This window comes from Nyctereutes procyonoides, unplaced genomic scaffold (genome assembly GCF_905146905.1).
Source record: "Nyctereutes procyonoides isolate TBG_1078 unplaced genomic scaffold, NYPRO_anot_genome, whole genome shotgun sequence".
Taxonomy (NCBI): Eukaryota; Metazoa; Chordata; class Mammalia; order Carnivora; family Canidae; genus Nyctereutes; species Nyctereutes procyonoides.
In genome coordinates this window covers 33,775,089-33,790,207 of record NW_026575120.1, presented here as the reverse complement: position 1 = coordinate 33,790,207, position 15,119 = coordinate 33,775,089, and the positions used below count along the sequence as shown (strand labels likewise).

The window sequence follows — 15,119 nt, the reverse complement described above, 5'->3', positions numbered from 1 at the left end:
GTGGAGTGGGAGGACCTGTTCACGGTGCATCAACCTTGCTGTCACTGTGTCCACTGACACCTGAGGAGAACCAGTGGGGGCCTGGGAACCCAAGGATCACCCATGTTCAGAGCCTGCCAGAGGCTTCTCACTTGACATATAAACCCTAAACCTGTGGCCATGACCTACCAAGCTCATCTAGTCCCCATCGCCTCACCTGCTAGAACCCCACTGGACTTTGTGTTCCTCAGTGACCCTGGTCCCAACCTAGACCTTGGTTCTCACTGTTCCCTGTCCCCGAAGCACTTTCCCTTCCCCTTAGACCCTCGCACAACTGGTTCCTCCCACTTGTTCAGGTCCCACCCACCCAAAAGATCAGTACCCACCTCTCTCTAGCACATCACCCGTTACTTCCTTCAGGGCACTTAGTAAATCTCAATCAGTGTCTGTCTCCCCTTCCTAAACTCTAGGTTCCTTAAGAACTGAATCCTTGGGACTCCTGGGTGGCTCAGTGGTTGAGCGTCTGCCTTTAGCCCAGGGCATGATCCTGGGGGTCCAGGATCGAGTCCCACATCTGGCTCCCTGCACAGAGCCTGCTTCTCCCTCTGCCTGTGTCTCTGCCTCTCTCTTGGTCTCTTGTGAATAGTATCTTTAAAAAAATAAATAACTGAATCCTCTCATCTGCCATATTTAGCATTATATTCCCAACACTTCAGTGGTCAAAAACCTAAATTAAAAATATGAATAAAAAATAAATGAAATAAAAAAATAAAAATATGAATAGTTCTGCTTCTGGGCAAGTCCTTAAGCCACTCTACACTGCAGATTTTTATCTATGAATAACAGAAAATTCTGTCCTACCTACTCAGAACTGCTACGCTACAGAAAGTTCAAAAGTACTTTGAAAGACATTTTAGAAAAAGTGGAGGGATCCCTGGGTGGCGCAGAGGTTTGGCGCCTGCCTTTGGCCTAGGGCACGATCCTGGAGACCTGGGATCGAATCCCACGTCGGGTTCCCTGTGTGGAGCCTGCTTCTCCCTCTGCCTGTGTCTCTGCCTCTCTCTCTCTCTCTGTGTGACTATCATAAATAAATAATTTAAAATAAAAAAAAAATAAAAATAAAAAAGAAAAAGTGGAATATCCTATTTCCCCCATATCTCCCATTCCTCCAGCCCTAAGAATTACTAGTTGGACATGTGTCTTAGGTCCACAAATGGCCATGCAGCACAACACCCAGCCCACAAGAGATACATAAATACAAGAAATGGACCACATGGACCTCTTAACCTCTGTGTATCAGGGCAAGACAACACCAGCAGCAGAGAAACAGCAAGAGTTTTCACGCTGTCCACATACATATGACTAAGACATCCACCAGGAGAAGGCTGCACGGCACTGCAGCTAAGTGCTGGTAACAACTAACGTCGCTGCCCATCAACGTGTGACCCTCAGGCAAAGCTACTTCATCTCCTTGAGCCTGAACTGCCTGAGAAATGGAGCTAATGTCTGTCTACACCGTGGGGTACCCCAGAGGATCCACTGAAAGGGCCTGGAACCTGTCAGGACAGCAGCTGGGAACACAGGAAATAATCCATAGGGGTAGTTGTCATTATCAGAAACATCCATGACTCAGTTCCTCACTGTTAACCAAAACACTTTAATTTTACAACTTTCATGTACAATTTGAAGTCCGTAATTGCTTGAAATTCTCACCTGGCTCCTGCAGGGAAACAAAAGTAGAAAGCTTTAAGTACTTTTATTTTCAATAATTCAAATTCATAATTTTGACTCATTCAATTATCCAAGCATTCACTGAACATCAATTACGTGAGTAGTTAGTCTTATAGAAAAGCAAAGTCACCTTGCTTTCTCAGAGATTTACAGTCTCATCTTTAAAATGTTGGGACACGGGATCCCTGGGTGGCTCAGCGGTTTAGCGCCTGCCTTTGGCCCAGGGCGTGATCCTGGAGTCCCAGGATCGAGTCCCACATCCAGTTCCCTGCATGGAGCCTGCTTCTCTCTCTGCCTGTGTCTCTGCCTCTCTCTCTCTGTGTCTCTCATGAATAAATAAATAAAATATTAAAAAATAAAATAAAATGTGAGGACGCCTGGGTGGCTCAGCAGTTGAGCATCTGTCTTCGGCCCAGGGCATGATCCTGGGGTCCTGGGATCGAGTCCCACATCGGGCTCCCCGCAGGGAGCCCACTTCTGCCTCTGCCTCTGTCTCTGTCTCTCATGAATAAATAAAATCTTAATAAATCCACAGAAAAGATGAGGAGGTTAGTGCTGGCAGGCACATTACCACAGGGAAGCAGGAAGCTGGTAAGGACTACGACCTCTGACTTACCCAGAGTAAATCCAGACACAGGACACGGCTGTGAGACAGCTGACCTGCCTGCCCTTTGGTGACAGTTTTTCCTATTCCCTTCCTCCCTTACATACCCCAAAACTGTAATTTTCATGTTAATAAGCTACTTTTTTTTTTTAATTTTATTTATTCATGAGACACACACACAGAGAGAGAGAGGCAGAGACACAGGCAGAGGGAGAAGCAGGGTCCATGCAGGGAGCCCGACGCGAGACTCGATCCCGGGTCTCCAGGATCACACCCTGGGCTGCAGGCGGCACTAAACCACTGCACCACCCAGGGATTCCCCATTTTTTTCATTTTAATGCTTCCTAGCCTTTCAAACAAATCACAAAAATAAATAATTTTCAAGGCATTTTGAGTGATGGCAATTATTTATGTGCAAGGACTAATTTAAAAACACATTACATGAGAATTTTTTTTTTTTTTTGAGAATATCTTAACTCCTAATGGGTCTGTGGGAGAAAAGACTCCTCTTCCTAGTACCTACTCCCAACATACCTTTCCTTTTGAAAGAAGAAAAACTCTGATTCATAATTTGGAAAAATGAAAGGGCCATTACCTTTCACTTTTTAGGGTTAATTTCCACATAAGTCCGTATCATAACATTCCCATATGCTGGTACTTTCCATTCAATCACTCAGGGTGGAACACAGTATTCCTGCAACCTAACTGTAAGCTCTGTATCTATCTTATCTTACACTGCAATCTCTGTGCACAGTTGGTACTTAAAAAAAAAAAGTCTCAGGGGGATTCCTGGGTGGCTCAGCAGTTTAGTGGCTGCTTGGCCCAGGGCGTGGTCCTGGAGTCCCGGGATCGAGTCCCACATCAGGCTCCCTGCATGGAGCCTGCTTCTCTGTCTGCCTGTGTCTCTGCCTCTCTCTCTCCCTGTGTGAATCTCATGAATTTATTTATTTATTTTTAAAGATTTTATTTATTTATTCATGAGAGAGAGAGAGAGGCAAAGACACAGGCAGAGGGAGAAGCAGGCTCCATGCAGGGAGCCGGATGTGGGACTCGATCTGGGGACTCCAGGACCATGCCCCAGGCTGAAGGTAGGGCTAAACCGCTAAGCCACCGGGGCTGCCCTATAAACAACTTTAAAAAGGAACCAGGGGCATACCTGCTTGCAAAGAGTTCGATCTTTATTTTCAGTCTTCATCATCGGGAAGGATACCTAGTTCCTCATCTGTCCACTGGGAAGGATCCGGATATGGAAAGTGACCCTGGTGACAACCATTACAAAAAAAAAAGTAAAGACTCTATATTCCATATGATGAATTAAATTCAAAAGATAAACAAATATGGTAAGGCTGTCATATGCACAGCCCTTGAAAAGCCACATGAACAAACTACTACTTTAACTATCTGATGATCCAACTGTTCTTCAATCTGTTCAAGATGGGCTATGGCCCGAACTGTAAAAGCCGACCCATTCTGGAGCCACAGCCTGAGCCAGCATTTCAGTGTGTCTGTGATGGACGGTAGGCAGAAGGGAGACAACAGACTGCAAAGATATCCCGCATCTTGACAATGTGTTGAAGCTGCGGTGAAATGTAACATCTCAAAGTGTCCTGTCATTGCTGCCGACCTGGGAGAGACCTGGGAACCTCATGCGTCTTCAGTCCTAGTCTGTGGTGGCATCGTTGGATCAGGCCAAGCAGCCACACAGAATCCTGACAGCTGACCTACAGTGAGTTAGGGGGGACCCTGTGCTGCCAACTCAGACACTAAGCAGCTCCCTCCTGGGTGACACGGGCACAGATAAACTCAAAGAGAATAGGACATGAATCAATCTGAAGCGCCTGAGACTTTGTACACTAAGATTTTTTTCCCATCCTGTTTGGATCACCAAGCGCAGATTTCAATGGCTTCAAGGTATAATTTCCCAGGGAACAGGGTCTGTGTAAAAGTGATAAAAGCTTGGCCAAGGCTAATGGCATGTCAGAAAGTTACCATGATCTAACTTCTCCCCTTAAGACAAATTAGCCCACATCTCTCCCACCCCGATCTGGCTGCCCGGGGCCTCTAGACAGACGAGATGAGTTAGCATTTAAAGACATTTGGTGTGAAACTTAACCCCACTGATGAACCCCTGGTTCAGAAATAGTTTCAAGTCTTCCTTCCAAATATGACAACCTAATAGAAACTGTAAGAGATGGACTACCCACATGTACACCTGTGAGGATGAAAGATCAGACAGAATGTATTTCTGTAAATAACAGGATTCCTGCATACACAAAGACAACATGGTAAAGGGACATAACCAGGTAGGAAAATGGTCTACATACAGAAAGGAGGGAGGAAAAAAAAAAAAAGCAGAGCTATTAATATATTAGTAATAATAATCTAATTAAATTATAATATTCTATTAATATATTAGAATTATTCTCCTGCACTTACCAGCACAGCATCTGAATCATGCCAAAAACGCCAGAGAATCCAGAACCACATGGTGCCACTGAAGAACTCGGCCTGGATCACCTGGGACCTGGTCAGCTGGGGAAACTGCCTATACCGGGGCTCAATATGCACATCGCCACCAGCACTACAGGACGAAACAAAATGTCATACAACTTGGTACCCCTTCAAAGCATGAAGTCATCTAAAACTTTGAGTTACATCTAGAAACAAAATCTAACAGTTCTCATCTCCTCCATGAAATACAGGTTGACAGAGCTCCATAATGCCTCAAAACTCATTTTTCATAAGCTTGCTTTTAAACTTGTTTGGCCTCAAAAACTGGCCTGCACTGATGAAAGACTCTTTCCCTTTACTGATTATACAGGGATTTTACAGCAGAAATAGGAACGTGTTAATAACAGGGTGCTGGCCCCAAAGTTTCAGTTAAGAATGTGAACCTACAGTAGTAGGTCACTTAGCTTATCCGAAAAAACACATCAGCAAAGTAATCTTGTTCTGTTTAGCCATCTATTTCCTAGGCAAATTATGCCTTCTGCTCTATTACAGTCTTTGCTAATAAAGAACACTATATGGGAAAAAGGACTCAGCAATTTTTTTTTTTTTTTTTAGTTATCTCTGCACCCAATGTGGGGCTCAAACTCATGACCCTGAGATCAAGAGTCACACGCTCTATGGACTGAGCCAGCCACGCACATCAGCAAATCCTTTTTAATAAGCTAATAGTTCTGAACAAACAGAGCCCTCAAACAGTAAGTATGAACAACTTTTGGGATTTTTTTTTTTTCATTTAGATTCTGTTGACAAACTGTGGGACACAATCCATAAGGTCTGCAGGCATTTTGTTCAGTTAGATTATAATTATTATTGGTTGAATCTAACTTTGTTTGTTTAAAGATTTATTTATTTATTTATTCATGAGAGACACAGAGAGAAGCAGAGACATAGGGGGAGAAGCAGGCTCCCTGCGGGGACCCCAATGCGGGACTCAATCCCCAGTCCCCGGATCATGCCCTGAGCCAAAGGCAGACAACTCAACCGCTGAGCCACCCCGGGATCCCTGAATCTAACTCAAATAATAAAATTTGTACTTCATGATGTTACTGTCAAGTTCCATTTAGCAGCTATACATATTCTACTATACAAAAATGGGATACAGAATTTAAAGAGAATTTCTATATAAAATGTATTCACAAATTTCATTTCAGGTAAGAACCAGCTTGGAAAACAACATGCTCAGGCAGCCCAGGTGGCTCAGCAGTTTAGCACTGTCTTCGTCCAGGGGCGTGATCCTGGGGACCTGGGATCGAGTCCCACGTCGGGCTCCCTGTGTGGAGCCTGCTTCTCCCTCTGCCTGTGTCTCTGCCTCTCTCTCTCTCTCTCAGGAATAAATAAATAAAATCTTAAAAAAAAAAAAAGGTTAACAGTTATCATTTACTGTCTTCCATGTGCCAGACACTGCCTGAACCATTTTAAATGCAATCATTTATTTTCATAACCCTATGAGATAGATTGTATGGTTATTAATGTTTGCAAATGAAAACACTGGGGTATTATTTGAAGGCAAAGCCTAAGTTCTTATATACTGCCTATAAACAAACAATATTAATAATTTTCTCATTTTATGAACCGAAGACACAGTTAACTAGAATTCCCAGCAGCATGATACCATATTGAAGTGATAGTTTCATTTTTATGTAAATATTTATCCAATATATTAACACTTTTATCTGGAAAACTCTACATGAAATATTGATAATTAGCTATGAGTGGTATGAGATGGTTTTTATTTTTCCGTAGGTATGAATGTGGGGTTGTCTGTATGTATTTTTTTAAGTTTTTATATAAATTCCAGTTAGTTACAATACAGTGTAATATTAGTTCCAGTAGTAGAATTTAGTGATTCATCACTTACATACACACCCAGTGCTCATCACAGCAAATGCCCTTCTTAATGCCCATCATCTATTTCCTCCATTCCCCCACACCTCCCCTCTGGTGACCATCAGTTTGTTCTTTGTAGTTAGAAGTCTGTTTCTTCATTTGCCTTTTTTCCCCCTTTACTCGTTTGTTTTCTTAAATTCCACATGTAAGTGAAATGTTTTCCTCTGGCTTACTTTGTTTAGCATAATACTGTCTAGCTCCATCCATGTGGTTGCAAGATTCGATTCTTTCTTTCTTTCTTTATTTATTTATTTATGATAGACCGAGAGAGAGAGAGGCAGAGACACAGGAGGAGGGAAAAGCAGGCTTCACGCTGGGAGCCTGACACGGGACTCGATCCCAGGACTCCAGGATCGTGCCCTGGGCCAAAGACAGGCGCCAAACCGCTGAGCCACCCAGGGATCCCCTAATTCTTTTTTATAGCTGAGTATTATGTATCTTTCTTTAAGCATGGTGAAGGGGAGGGCAGAGGGACAAGCATACTCCCCCCGCTGAGTGGGTACCCCAGTGTGGGGCTCAATCCCAGGACCTTGAGATCATGACCTGAGCCAAAGTCAGATGCTTAACCAAGTGAGCCACCCAGGTGTCCCTAACCATGTATTACTTTAAAAGGCTCCCTCAAGAATTATTACTTTACAACCTGAAGAATATATCACACTGTTTCTGTAATGCCATCATATGCCAATTTTATTTAAAAGTATTTATTCAGGATCTATCTGTGCATATAGATACTGCATTATACAAACAAACCATGGGGATGGTAATTCAATACACTGTAACAAGAGGCTTCCTCCTGTTTAATAGGTTTTAGATATAATCTAATTATAAGGGCCTATCGGTTAAATTCATTAAAATAATATTTGAGAATTCTAGTTCAAACCCACTACCAGGAACTCTACACATCTCATTATTGTTAGAGTGACATGTTATATTAACAGTTCCTTGAAACAAATGGGTCATTGGGACACCTGGCTGGCTCAGTTGGTAGAGCATGCAACTCTTGGTCTCCAGGTTTTGAGTTCCAGCCCCATGTTGGGTAGATAAATTACTTTAAAAAGGGGGGGGGCATCCCTGGGTGGCTCAGCAGTTTGGTGCCTGCCTTTGGCTCAAGGTGTGATCCTGGAGCCCCAGGACTGAGTCCCGCATCAGGCTCCCTGCATGGAGCCTGCATCTCCCTCTGCCTGTGTCTCTGCCTCTCTCCCTGTGTGTCTCTCATGAATAAATAAATAAAATCTTTAAAAAAAAATAAAAATAAAATCTTTTTAGAAAGGGGAGGAGCAGAGGGAGAATCTTTTTAAGATTTTATTTATTTTAGAGACAGGGAGCACACAAGCACGGGGAGAAGGGGGAAGGGAATCCTAAGCAGACTCCCCATTGAGCAGGGGGCCCAACATGGCTCAATCCCAGGACCCTGAGGAGATCATGACCTGAGATGAAATCAAGAGTCGACCCTTAACCAACTGAGCCACCCAGGCACCCCAAGGTGGAAACCTTAATTTTTTAACAAAGATTTGAAATGCTGCAGTTATAGAAAGGAATGGATGACATAAGAATTGCCATGATTAAGGAATATAAAGATTCCACAAGTGTCTAACTGACTATGTCATTTTCCTAACTAGGTTACTACTGCACAATGGCAAACTAAATATACTGAACAACCTACCAAATTGAAACAACTACAATGTTAGATGGAATTAAAAAATAAAAATAAAAATAAAAAACCTTTTTAATACATAACTGACCAGGCACAAAAGTAAAGAAAGAATCTATCAAGGGTAAAATCCAAGTAAACACACAGCCTGGAAAACTATGCTAAACCGCTGAGCCACCCAGGGATCCCCCAATTTCTGCTATTCCTGGGGTCCTTGAACCTCTACATGGGACAACTACATGGGTGTAAGAAGCAGGGGAAGAAGCCTCAGGCCCATGCAAGATGAGGAATCTATCAATTATGAGACCCCTGAATAAAGCTGCAGCCCCACAGTATTACAGAGAATGAGAGATAAACCCGTTACGAAGAAAGGAACAGGCAGGCATTTGTTACCAGGAGCCAATCCTCAGGTGGGTTTGCACCCAAATTCACACTACCTGAGCTGGACCTCTAAGGTTCAAAACACCCTCAAGCCAACAATTTAATTTAAAATGATCTTGGAGGGCAGCCCGGGTGGCGCAGCGGTTTAGCACCGCCTGCAGCCCAGGGCGTGATCCTGGAGACCCTGGATCGAGTCCCAAGTCAGGCTCTCTCTATGATGCCTGCTTCTCCCTCTGCCTGTGTCTCTGCCCCTCTCTCTGTCTCTATGAATAAATAAATAAAAATCTTTAAAAAATAAAATAAAAAAGTATTCCATTAAAAAATAAAATAAAAAAATAATAAAATAAAATAAAATAAAATAAAATAAAATAAAATAAAATAAAATAAAATAAAATAAAATAAAATAATCTTGGATTGGTAGCACCCTCCAGAAACAAGACCACAGGGATCCCTGGGTGGCGCAGCGGTTTGGCGCCTGCCTTTGGCCCAGGACGCGATTCTGGAGACCCCGGATCGAATCCCACGTCGGGCTCCCGGTGCATGGAGCCTGCTTCTCCCTCTGCCTGTGTCTCTGCCTCTTTCTCTCTCTCTGTGTGACTATCATAAAATAAATAAAAATTAAAAAAAAAAGAAAGAAACAAGACCACAAAGAATTCTGACAGATAAGAATTCCAGGGAAGCAAGAAGATTAGTAAAAAATTACAAGGAGATAAGACCATATGAGTGAGAATCAGCAAAAAACAGACAGTAGTATCAAATCCACAAGACCTAAAAAATAGGTAATTCCAATTTGTAATACAGAAAACAAAGTTATTTTCAAAGAAATAAAAGTGTGAAATTAAGAGCAAGGAACAAGAAACTTATTATAAAGAACAAACGGGTTTAAAAAGAGCAAACATGGCTCAGCAGGTGAGCACCGCCTTCAGCCCAGGGTGTGATCCTGGAGTCAGAGGATAGATTCCCACATCGGGCTCCCTGCATGAAGCCTGCTTCTCCCTCTGCCTATGTCTCTGCCTCTCTCTCTCTCTCTCTCTCTCTTTGCGTGTCTCTCAAGAATAAATAAAATCAATCAATCAATAAAATCTTAAAAAAAAAAGAGCAATTTCTAGAAATAAAAAATGCAATTGTGGTTAGGAACATGAGAAACCCTGACATATGCCCAATTCATGTGCCAGAAGAAGAAAATAGAATGGGGAAGAAACAATATCCCAAGAAATAATGGCTATTCCAACCCAGGATTCACAAATGTCAAGTTTAAACACAAAAATGCATTATAACTCTCTATGAAAGTTACACTTTTAAAACATAAACCAGGGCAGCCCTGGTGGCTCAGGGGTTTAGCGCCGCCTTCAGTCCAGGGCATGATCCTGGAGATGGGGTTATCGAGTCCCAGGTCGGGCTCCCTGCATGGGGCCTGCTTCTCCCTTTACCTGTGTCTCTACCTCTCTCTGTGTGTGTCTCTCATGAATAAATAAATAAAATCTTAAAAAAAAAAAAAACATAAACCAGATCATATCAAAAAATATGTGAAAAAAAGGGGTGCTTGGCTGCTTCAGTCAGTAGAGCATGTGACGGGTGGCTCGGCAGTTTAGCGCCACCTTTGGTCTAGGGTGTGATCCTGGAGACCTGGGATCTAGCCCCGCGTCGGGCACCTTGCATGGAGCCTGCTTCTCTGCCTGTCTCTCTCTCTCTCTCTCTCTCTCTCTCTCTCTCTCTCTCTCTCTCTCTCTCATGAATAAATAAATAAAATCTTTAAAAAAAAAAAAAAAAGCATGTGACTCTTGATCTCTGAGTCATGGGTTCAAGCCCCACGCTGGGTACAGAAATTACTAAAAAAATTCATAAACTTAAAAAAAAATGAAACCAGATCATACCACTTCCCTGCTTCAAAGTCTCCAATGGCATCCCATGATTCTTTTTTTTTTAATTTTTATTTATTTATGATAGTCACACAGAGAGAGAGAGAGACAGAGACAGAGACATAGGCAGAGGGAGAAGCGGGCTCGAGCCCGACGTGGGACTCGATCCCAGGTCTCCAGGATCAGGCAGCAGGCCGTGCTAAACCGCTGCGCCACTGGAGCTGCCCCAAGAAACAGAATCTTCAAAAAAAAAAAAGGGGGGGGGGAGCAGCTGGGTGGCTTAGTGCCACCTTCCGCCCAGGTTGTGGCCCTGGAGACGCGGGATCGAGTCCCACGTCAGGCTCCCTGCTTGGTGCCTGCTTCTCCTTTTGCCCATGTCTCTGCCTCTCTCTCTGTTTCTCATGAATAAATAAATTAAATCTTTAAAAAAAGAAAGAGAGAAAGAAACTGTTTCAAGGGCAAATAGCTCAACTGTAGCAAAGGTGAGACTTGAAATGAGGCAGTTTGGGGCCAGAATCCTGCTTTTAACCACTACCTTGCACTGCCTCTTGGGGGAATACGTAGATCTTGATCTAAGGGGCCTGGAACATCACCTGTAAAAATCAAATGTTCTATTTCCCATCCTGCTCTTACTGACTCTCTCTGCACTACCAATTTGGTTTTGGCAGATTTGACCCTTGGCATCCCAGCGCTATGCTCTCCAGTCGAATTTTTGGGCTACTTCACAGGTGACTCCTCTTTTGCTCACTCTCAGTTCTTGTTCACGCGAACGTGAACCCTGATACAAGTTATGGCATTTGGGTGACAAAGTGTCCATCACTTGTACCAAATGGAACACTCTCACGGGGAATGTGATTATGGGGGAGGCTATGCACTTGTGGGAAATCTCTGTACCTTCCGGTCAATTGTGCTGTGAACCTAACACTGCTCTAAAAAATAACATCTAGGCCGGGGGCACCTGGGTGGCTCTGCGGTTGGGCGTCTGCCTTCGGCTCAGGTCGTGACCCCGGGGTCCCGGGATCGAGTCCCACGTCGGGCCCCCCGCAGGGAGACTGCTTCTCCGTCTGCCTAGGTCTCTGCCCCTCTCTTTGTTTCTCTCATGAATTAAAAAAATAAAATCTCTAAAAAAAAAAATAAACAAAATAAAAAATAACACCGAGGTCTCCCGGGGCAGCTGTGTGCCTCTCCTTGCCTCCTCCCAGCTGGCGCTTGGAGACACACGGTGCAGGGGGTTTCCTCCGTCGAGCACGCCCTCTCCTCCCCGACTTCCGCTCTCGCTCCCGGATTAGCTCCAGCGAGCCTCCACGTTCAACGGACCTTCCCGAGGGCCGGACACACGGTTTAACACTCGCCGAGAGAACCCCGCCCCGGCGCTCCCGCCCCGCCCCCGCCCCCGCATCGCGGAGCCGGACTCCAAGTCCCAGCATGCCGCGGGGCAGAGGTCGCTGCCCGGCCGGCCCGGGTGCCCGGCGTCAAGGTGAGGGCGTCCCGAAGCCCGGCGTTTTCCGTTAGACGCAGGCGAGGCCCCTCCCCCCGGCCAACACTCACTGACGGACTCCACCGCCTCCAGCCGCCCGCGGGCCGGAGCCTCTGAACCGCTGGCCTCCAACGCGAACGAAAGACGCCAAGCGCGTCAGAGCCGACATGCCAGCCGGCGTCCGGAGAGCCCCTCTCAGGCCGCCCCGCCTTCCGCGTCACTTCCGCCGGCGCCCCGGCCCGTGACGTCACGGCGTCGCCCCGCCGGTGACGTATGGGGGTGGTGTTCTCCCGCCCCGCCTGCCGCCTCCCCGGCGGGTGCTGTGGACTCTCCGCTCCTGCGACAGCCTCGCGACGGCTTCTTTCAGGTCTTCGTTGTTTGTTGTTCTGCAAAGTCGAACACGAGCCTGCGCCAGTGGTTCCCGAGTATCAGTAGGTGGGCTGGGCTGGGGGCGGCACCCCCACCCGAGGACCCCGAGCCCCAGGCTCTTCAGGCCGAGGTGGAGCCCGGGAAGCTGCCTTTTGGCGTGGCCTCCGGGCTCTGCGGCGCTCCCATCCCCTGGTCCTGAGCCGAGCGCTGGCTCCTCGGCTTTTGTCTCGTAGTATTCCCTTCCGCGAGATCCTGGATGGGCCCGGAGCTGCTCTGGACACCCTCGCAAGCCCCACTCCCGCAGATTCTTAGCGTCTTCACTTAGGGCTTAAGAATTTTCCTAAAAAGTTCTCTGTTTGGTTAAATTATAGAGTTAGCCTGCCAGCCTCACACCTTGGAGATTTCAGTTTGAAATGGATCGTTTGGGGGGATCCCTGGGTGGCGCAGCGGTTTGGCGCCTGCCTTTGGCCCAGGGCGCGATCCTGGAGACCCGGGATCGAATCCCACGTCGGGCTCCCGGTGCATGGAGCCTGCTTCTCCCTCTGCCTATGTCTCTGCCCCTCTCTCTATCTCTGTGACTATCATAAATAAAAAAAAAGAAATGGATCGTTTGGGGCAGCCCCAGTGGCCCAGCGGTTTAGCGCCGCCTTCAGCTCAGGGCATGACCCTAGAGACCGGGGATCGAGTCCTGCATCGGGCTCCGACATGGAGCCTGCTTCTCCCTCTGCCTGAGTCTCTGCCCCCCCCCCCCCCCCCCGCTCTGTGTGTGTCTCACGAATAAATTAAATAGAATGCATCCTCTCAAATAGGGCACTCATCTCAGAACCCAAAAGGAGTTATCCCAACCCTTCAGTGCCAACACGCAACCTGCAAAAAGCAGTAAGGGATGTTTGCCCTTGGAATTCCTAAAGCATGTCTCCCAAAAAAATACATATCACTGCTACACAGTCAAAATAGTTTACTGATTGGGACCCTAAATTTTCTATAGTAAAAAAAAAAAAAAAAAGTCAATTTATCGTGCAAGACAAAGCTAAGGACCCGACAAGTGGTCTATAAAAACAATACTGCTTTAAGTACAAGAAAGCACTGAAGTTAAAACTTGTTTTGTAATTCAGCAAGAAACATGGGGTGAGTGGATGAATTTTAATTCACTGGAACAGGTTTTTGCTGCTAGGAAGGGAAGGAATTAGAGTAAATATTTCCTGAGCATGTGCTGTGGGCCAGGTATTCTTTTGGAGGACTCCCACTCAGATGGGGCCACTGATGCTCAAGAGAAATAAAGTGACTTGTCCAAGTTCATAGAGTCATTAACTGGCAGCACTGAGGTTTCAACTCGAGATATAGGCTATTCAGAAGGTACAGGGATGGGCAGCCCGGGTGGCTCAGCGGTTTAGCACCGCTTTCAGCCCAGGGCATGAACCCGGGGTCCTGGGATCGAGTTCCACGTCGGGCTCCCTGTGTCTCTGCCTCTCTGTCTCTTATGAATAAAATAAGTAAATAAATAAAATCTTTAAAAGAAAAAAAAAGGCTACAGGGCACATGGAGAACCATATATCTTGGCACAGAAGGATGGGTGTCAGCTATACTCAAGGCACTCGAATCCCTGTATTTAGGTCTACATTTCTTTTCTTCTTTTTTTAAGATTCATTTAGTTGAGAGCAGGGGGAGGAGCAAAGGGAGAGGGAGAAGCAGCCTCCCCACTGAGCAGAGAGCCTGATGTGGGGCTGGATCCCAGAATCCCAGGATCACCACGGAGCTGAAGGCAGACGCTTAACCGACTGAGCTATCCAGGCACCCTAGGCCCACGTTTCTGTCCATTAAGTATTCTATAAATTTTCATGCTTATGACTTTGAGTGTCAAGTGTTCAGGGTTTAGCAAATGATCCATTTCATTTTTTAAAAAAGATTTTATTTACTTATTCATGAGACAGAGAGAGGCAGAGACATGGGCATAGGGAGAAGCAGGCTCCTCGCAGGGAGCCCAATGCAGGACTCAATCCTGGATCCTGGGATCACGACCTGAGCCGAAGGCAGACACCCAACCACTGAGCCACCCAGGTGTCCCTTGTGAGAATGCATTTTAGAAGGTGAGAGGAAGGATGCCAAACCCTGACCCTGAGCTCTCAGCTGCTACATGATAAATTCCCAGTCAAGTGTTAACAAATTGTGAACAGACTTTACATGATTTTACATATAGCATCTAACCCCAAATCAAACACCTATTCCACAGCTGGAAATAGAAAACAAAGCAAGGAGGTGAGGGGCGGGAGGACAACTTTTGTTTACTTCATGTTCATTTAATTTCCTACTTTTCAGGGCTTGCTTGCTCTCCCTTTCTCTATGAGTCTTAGAAAGAAGAAAGGAATTCATTTCTCCAGTGGTTGTAGTGACACAGAAGTAAACTTGTACTTTCTACTTTAAAAGGAATTAAGAGGGCAGCCCTGGTGGCTCAGCGATTTAGTGCCACCTTCGGTCCAGGGTGTGATCCTGGAGACCCGGGATTGAGTCCCACACTGGGCTCCCAGCATGGAGCCTGCCTCTCCCCTCTGCCTGTCTTTGCCTCTCTCTGTCATGAATAAATAAACAAAATCTTTAACTTATATCCAAAGAAGTAGCCATAGCCTTTTCTACTTAAGAAAATGACTTTATAAATCCAGTTTCACCTTTTTA

At 45.6% G+C, this 15,119-nt stretch overlaps 1 protein-coding gene across 1 annotated transcript; it reads right to left on the bottom strand.

Moving 5' to 3' along the window:
* Nucleotides 1-1,616: 1,616 nt before the first annotated feature.
* Nucleotides 1,617-12,309, bottom strand: NDUFB2 (NADH:ubiquinone oxidoreductase subunit B2). Its single transcript, XM_055335524.1, has 4 exons — nucleotides 12,152-12,309; nucleotides 4,751-4,895; nucleotides 3,471-3,573; nucleotides 1,617-1,699 (listed from the first exon to the last, which is right to left on the bottom strand). The coding sequence occupies exons 1-3, from the start codon at nucleotides 12,247-12,249 to the stop codon at nucleotides 3,499-3,501; spliced, it is 318 nt and encodes a 105-aa protein (XP_055191499.1). The 5' UTR covers nucleotides 12,250-12,309; the 3' UTR covers nucleotides 1,617-1,699; nucleotides 3,471-3,498.
* Nucleotides 12,310-15,119: the final 2,810 nt, after the last annotated feature.

What these genes read in the sequence shown, in the direction of transcription:
- NDUFB2 (XM_055335524.1), bottom strand. Translation starts at nt 12,249, where the DNA reads ATGTCGGCTCTGACGCGCTTGGCGTCTTTCGTTCGCGTTGGAGGCCAG. An exon ending in GGAGGCGGTGGAGTCCGTCA is followed by an intron (nt 4,896 to 12,151) that starts GTGAGTGTTGGC and finishes TTCGTCCTGTAG; the next exon opens with TGCTGGTGGCGATGTGCATA. An exon ending in ATGATTCAGATGCTGTGCTG is followed by an intron (nt 3,574 to 4,750) that starts GTAAGTGCAGGA and finishes GGTTGTCACCAG; the next exon opens with GGTCACTTTCCATATCCGGA.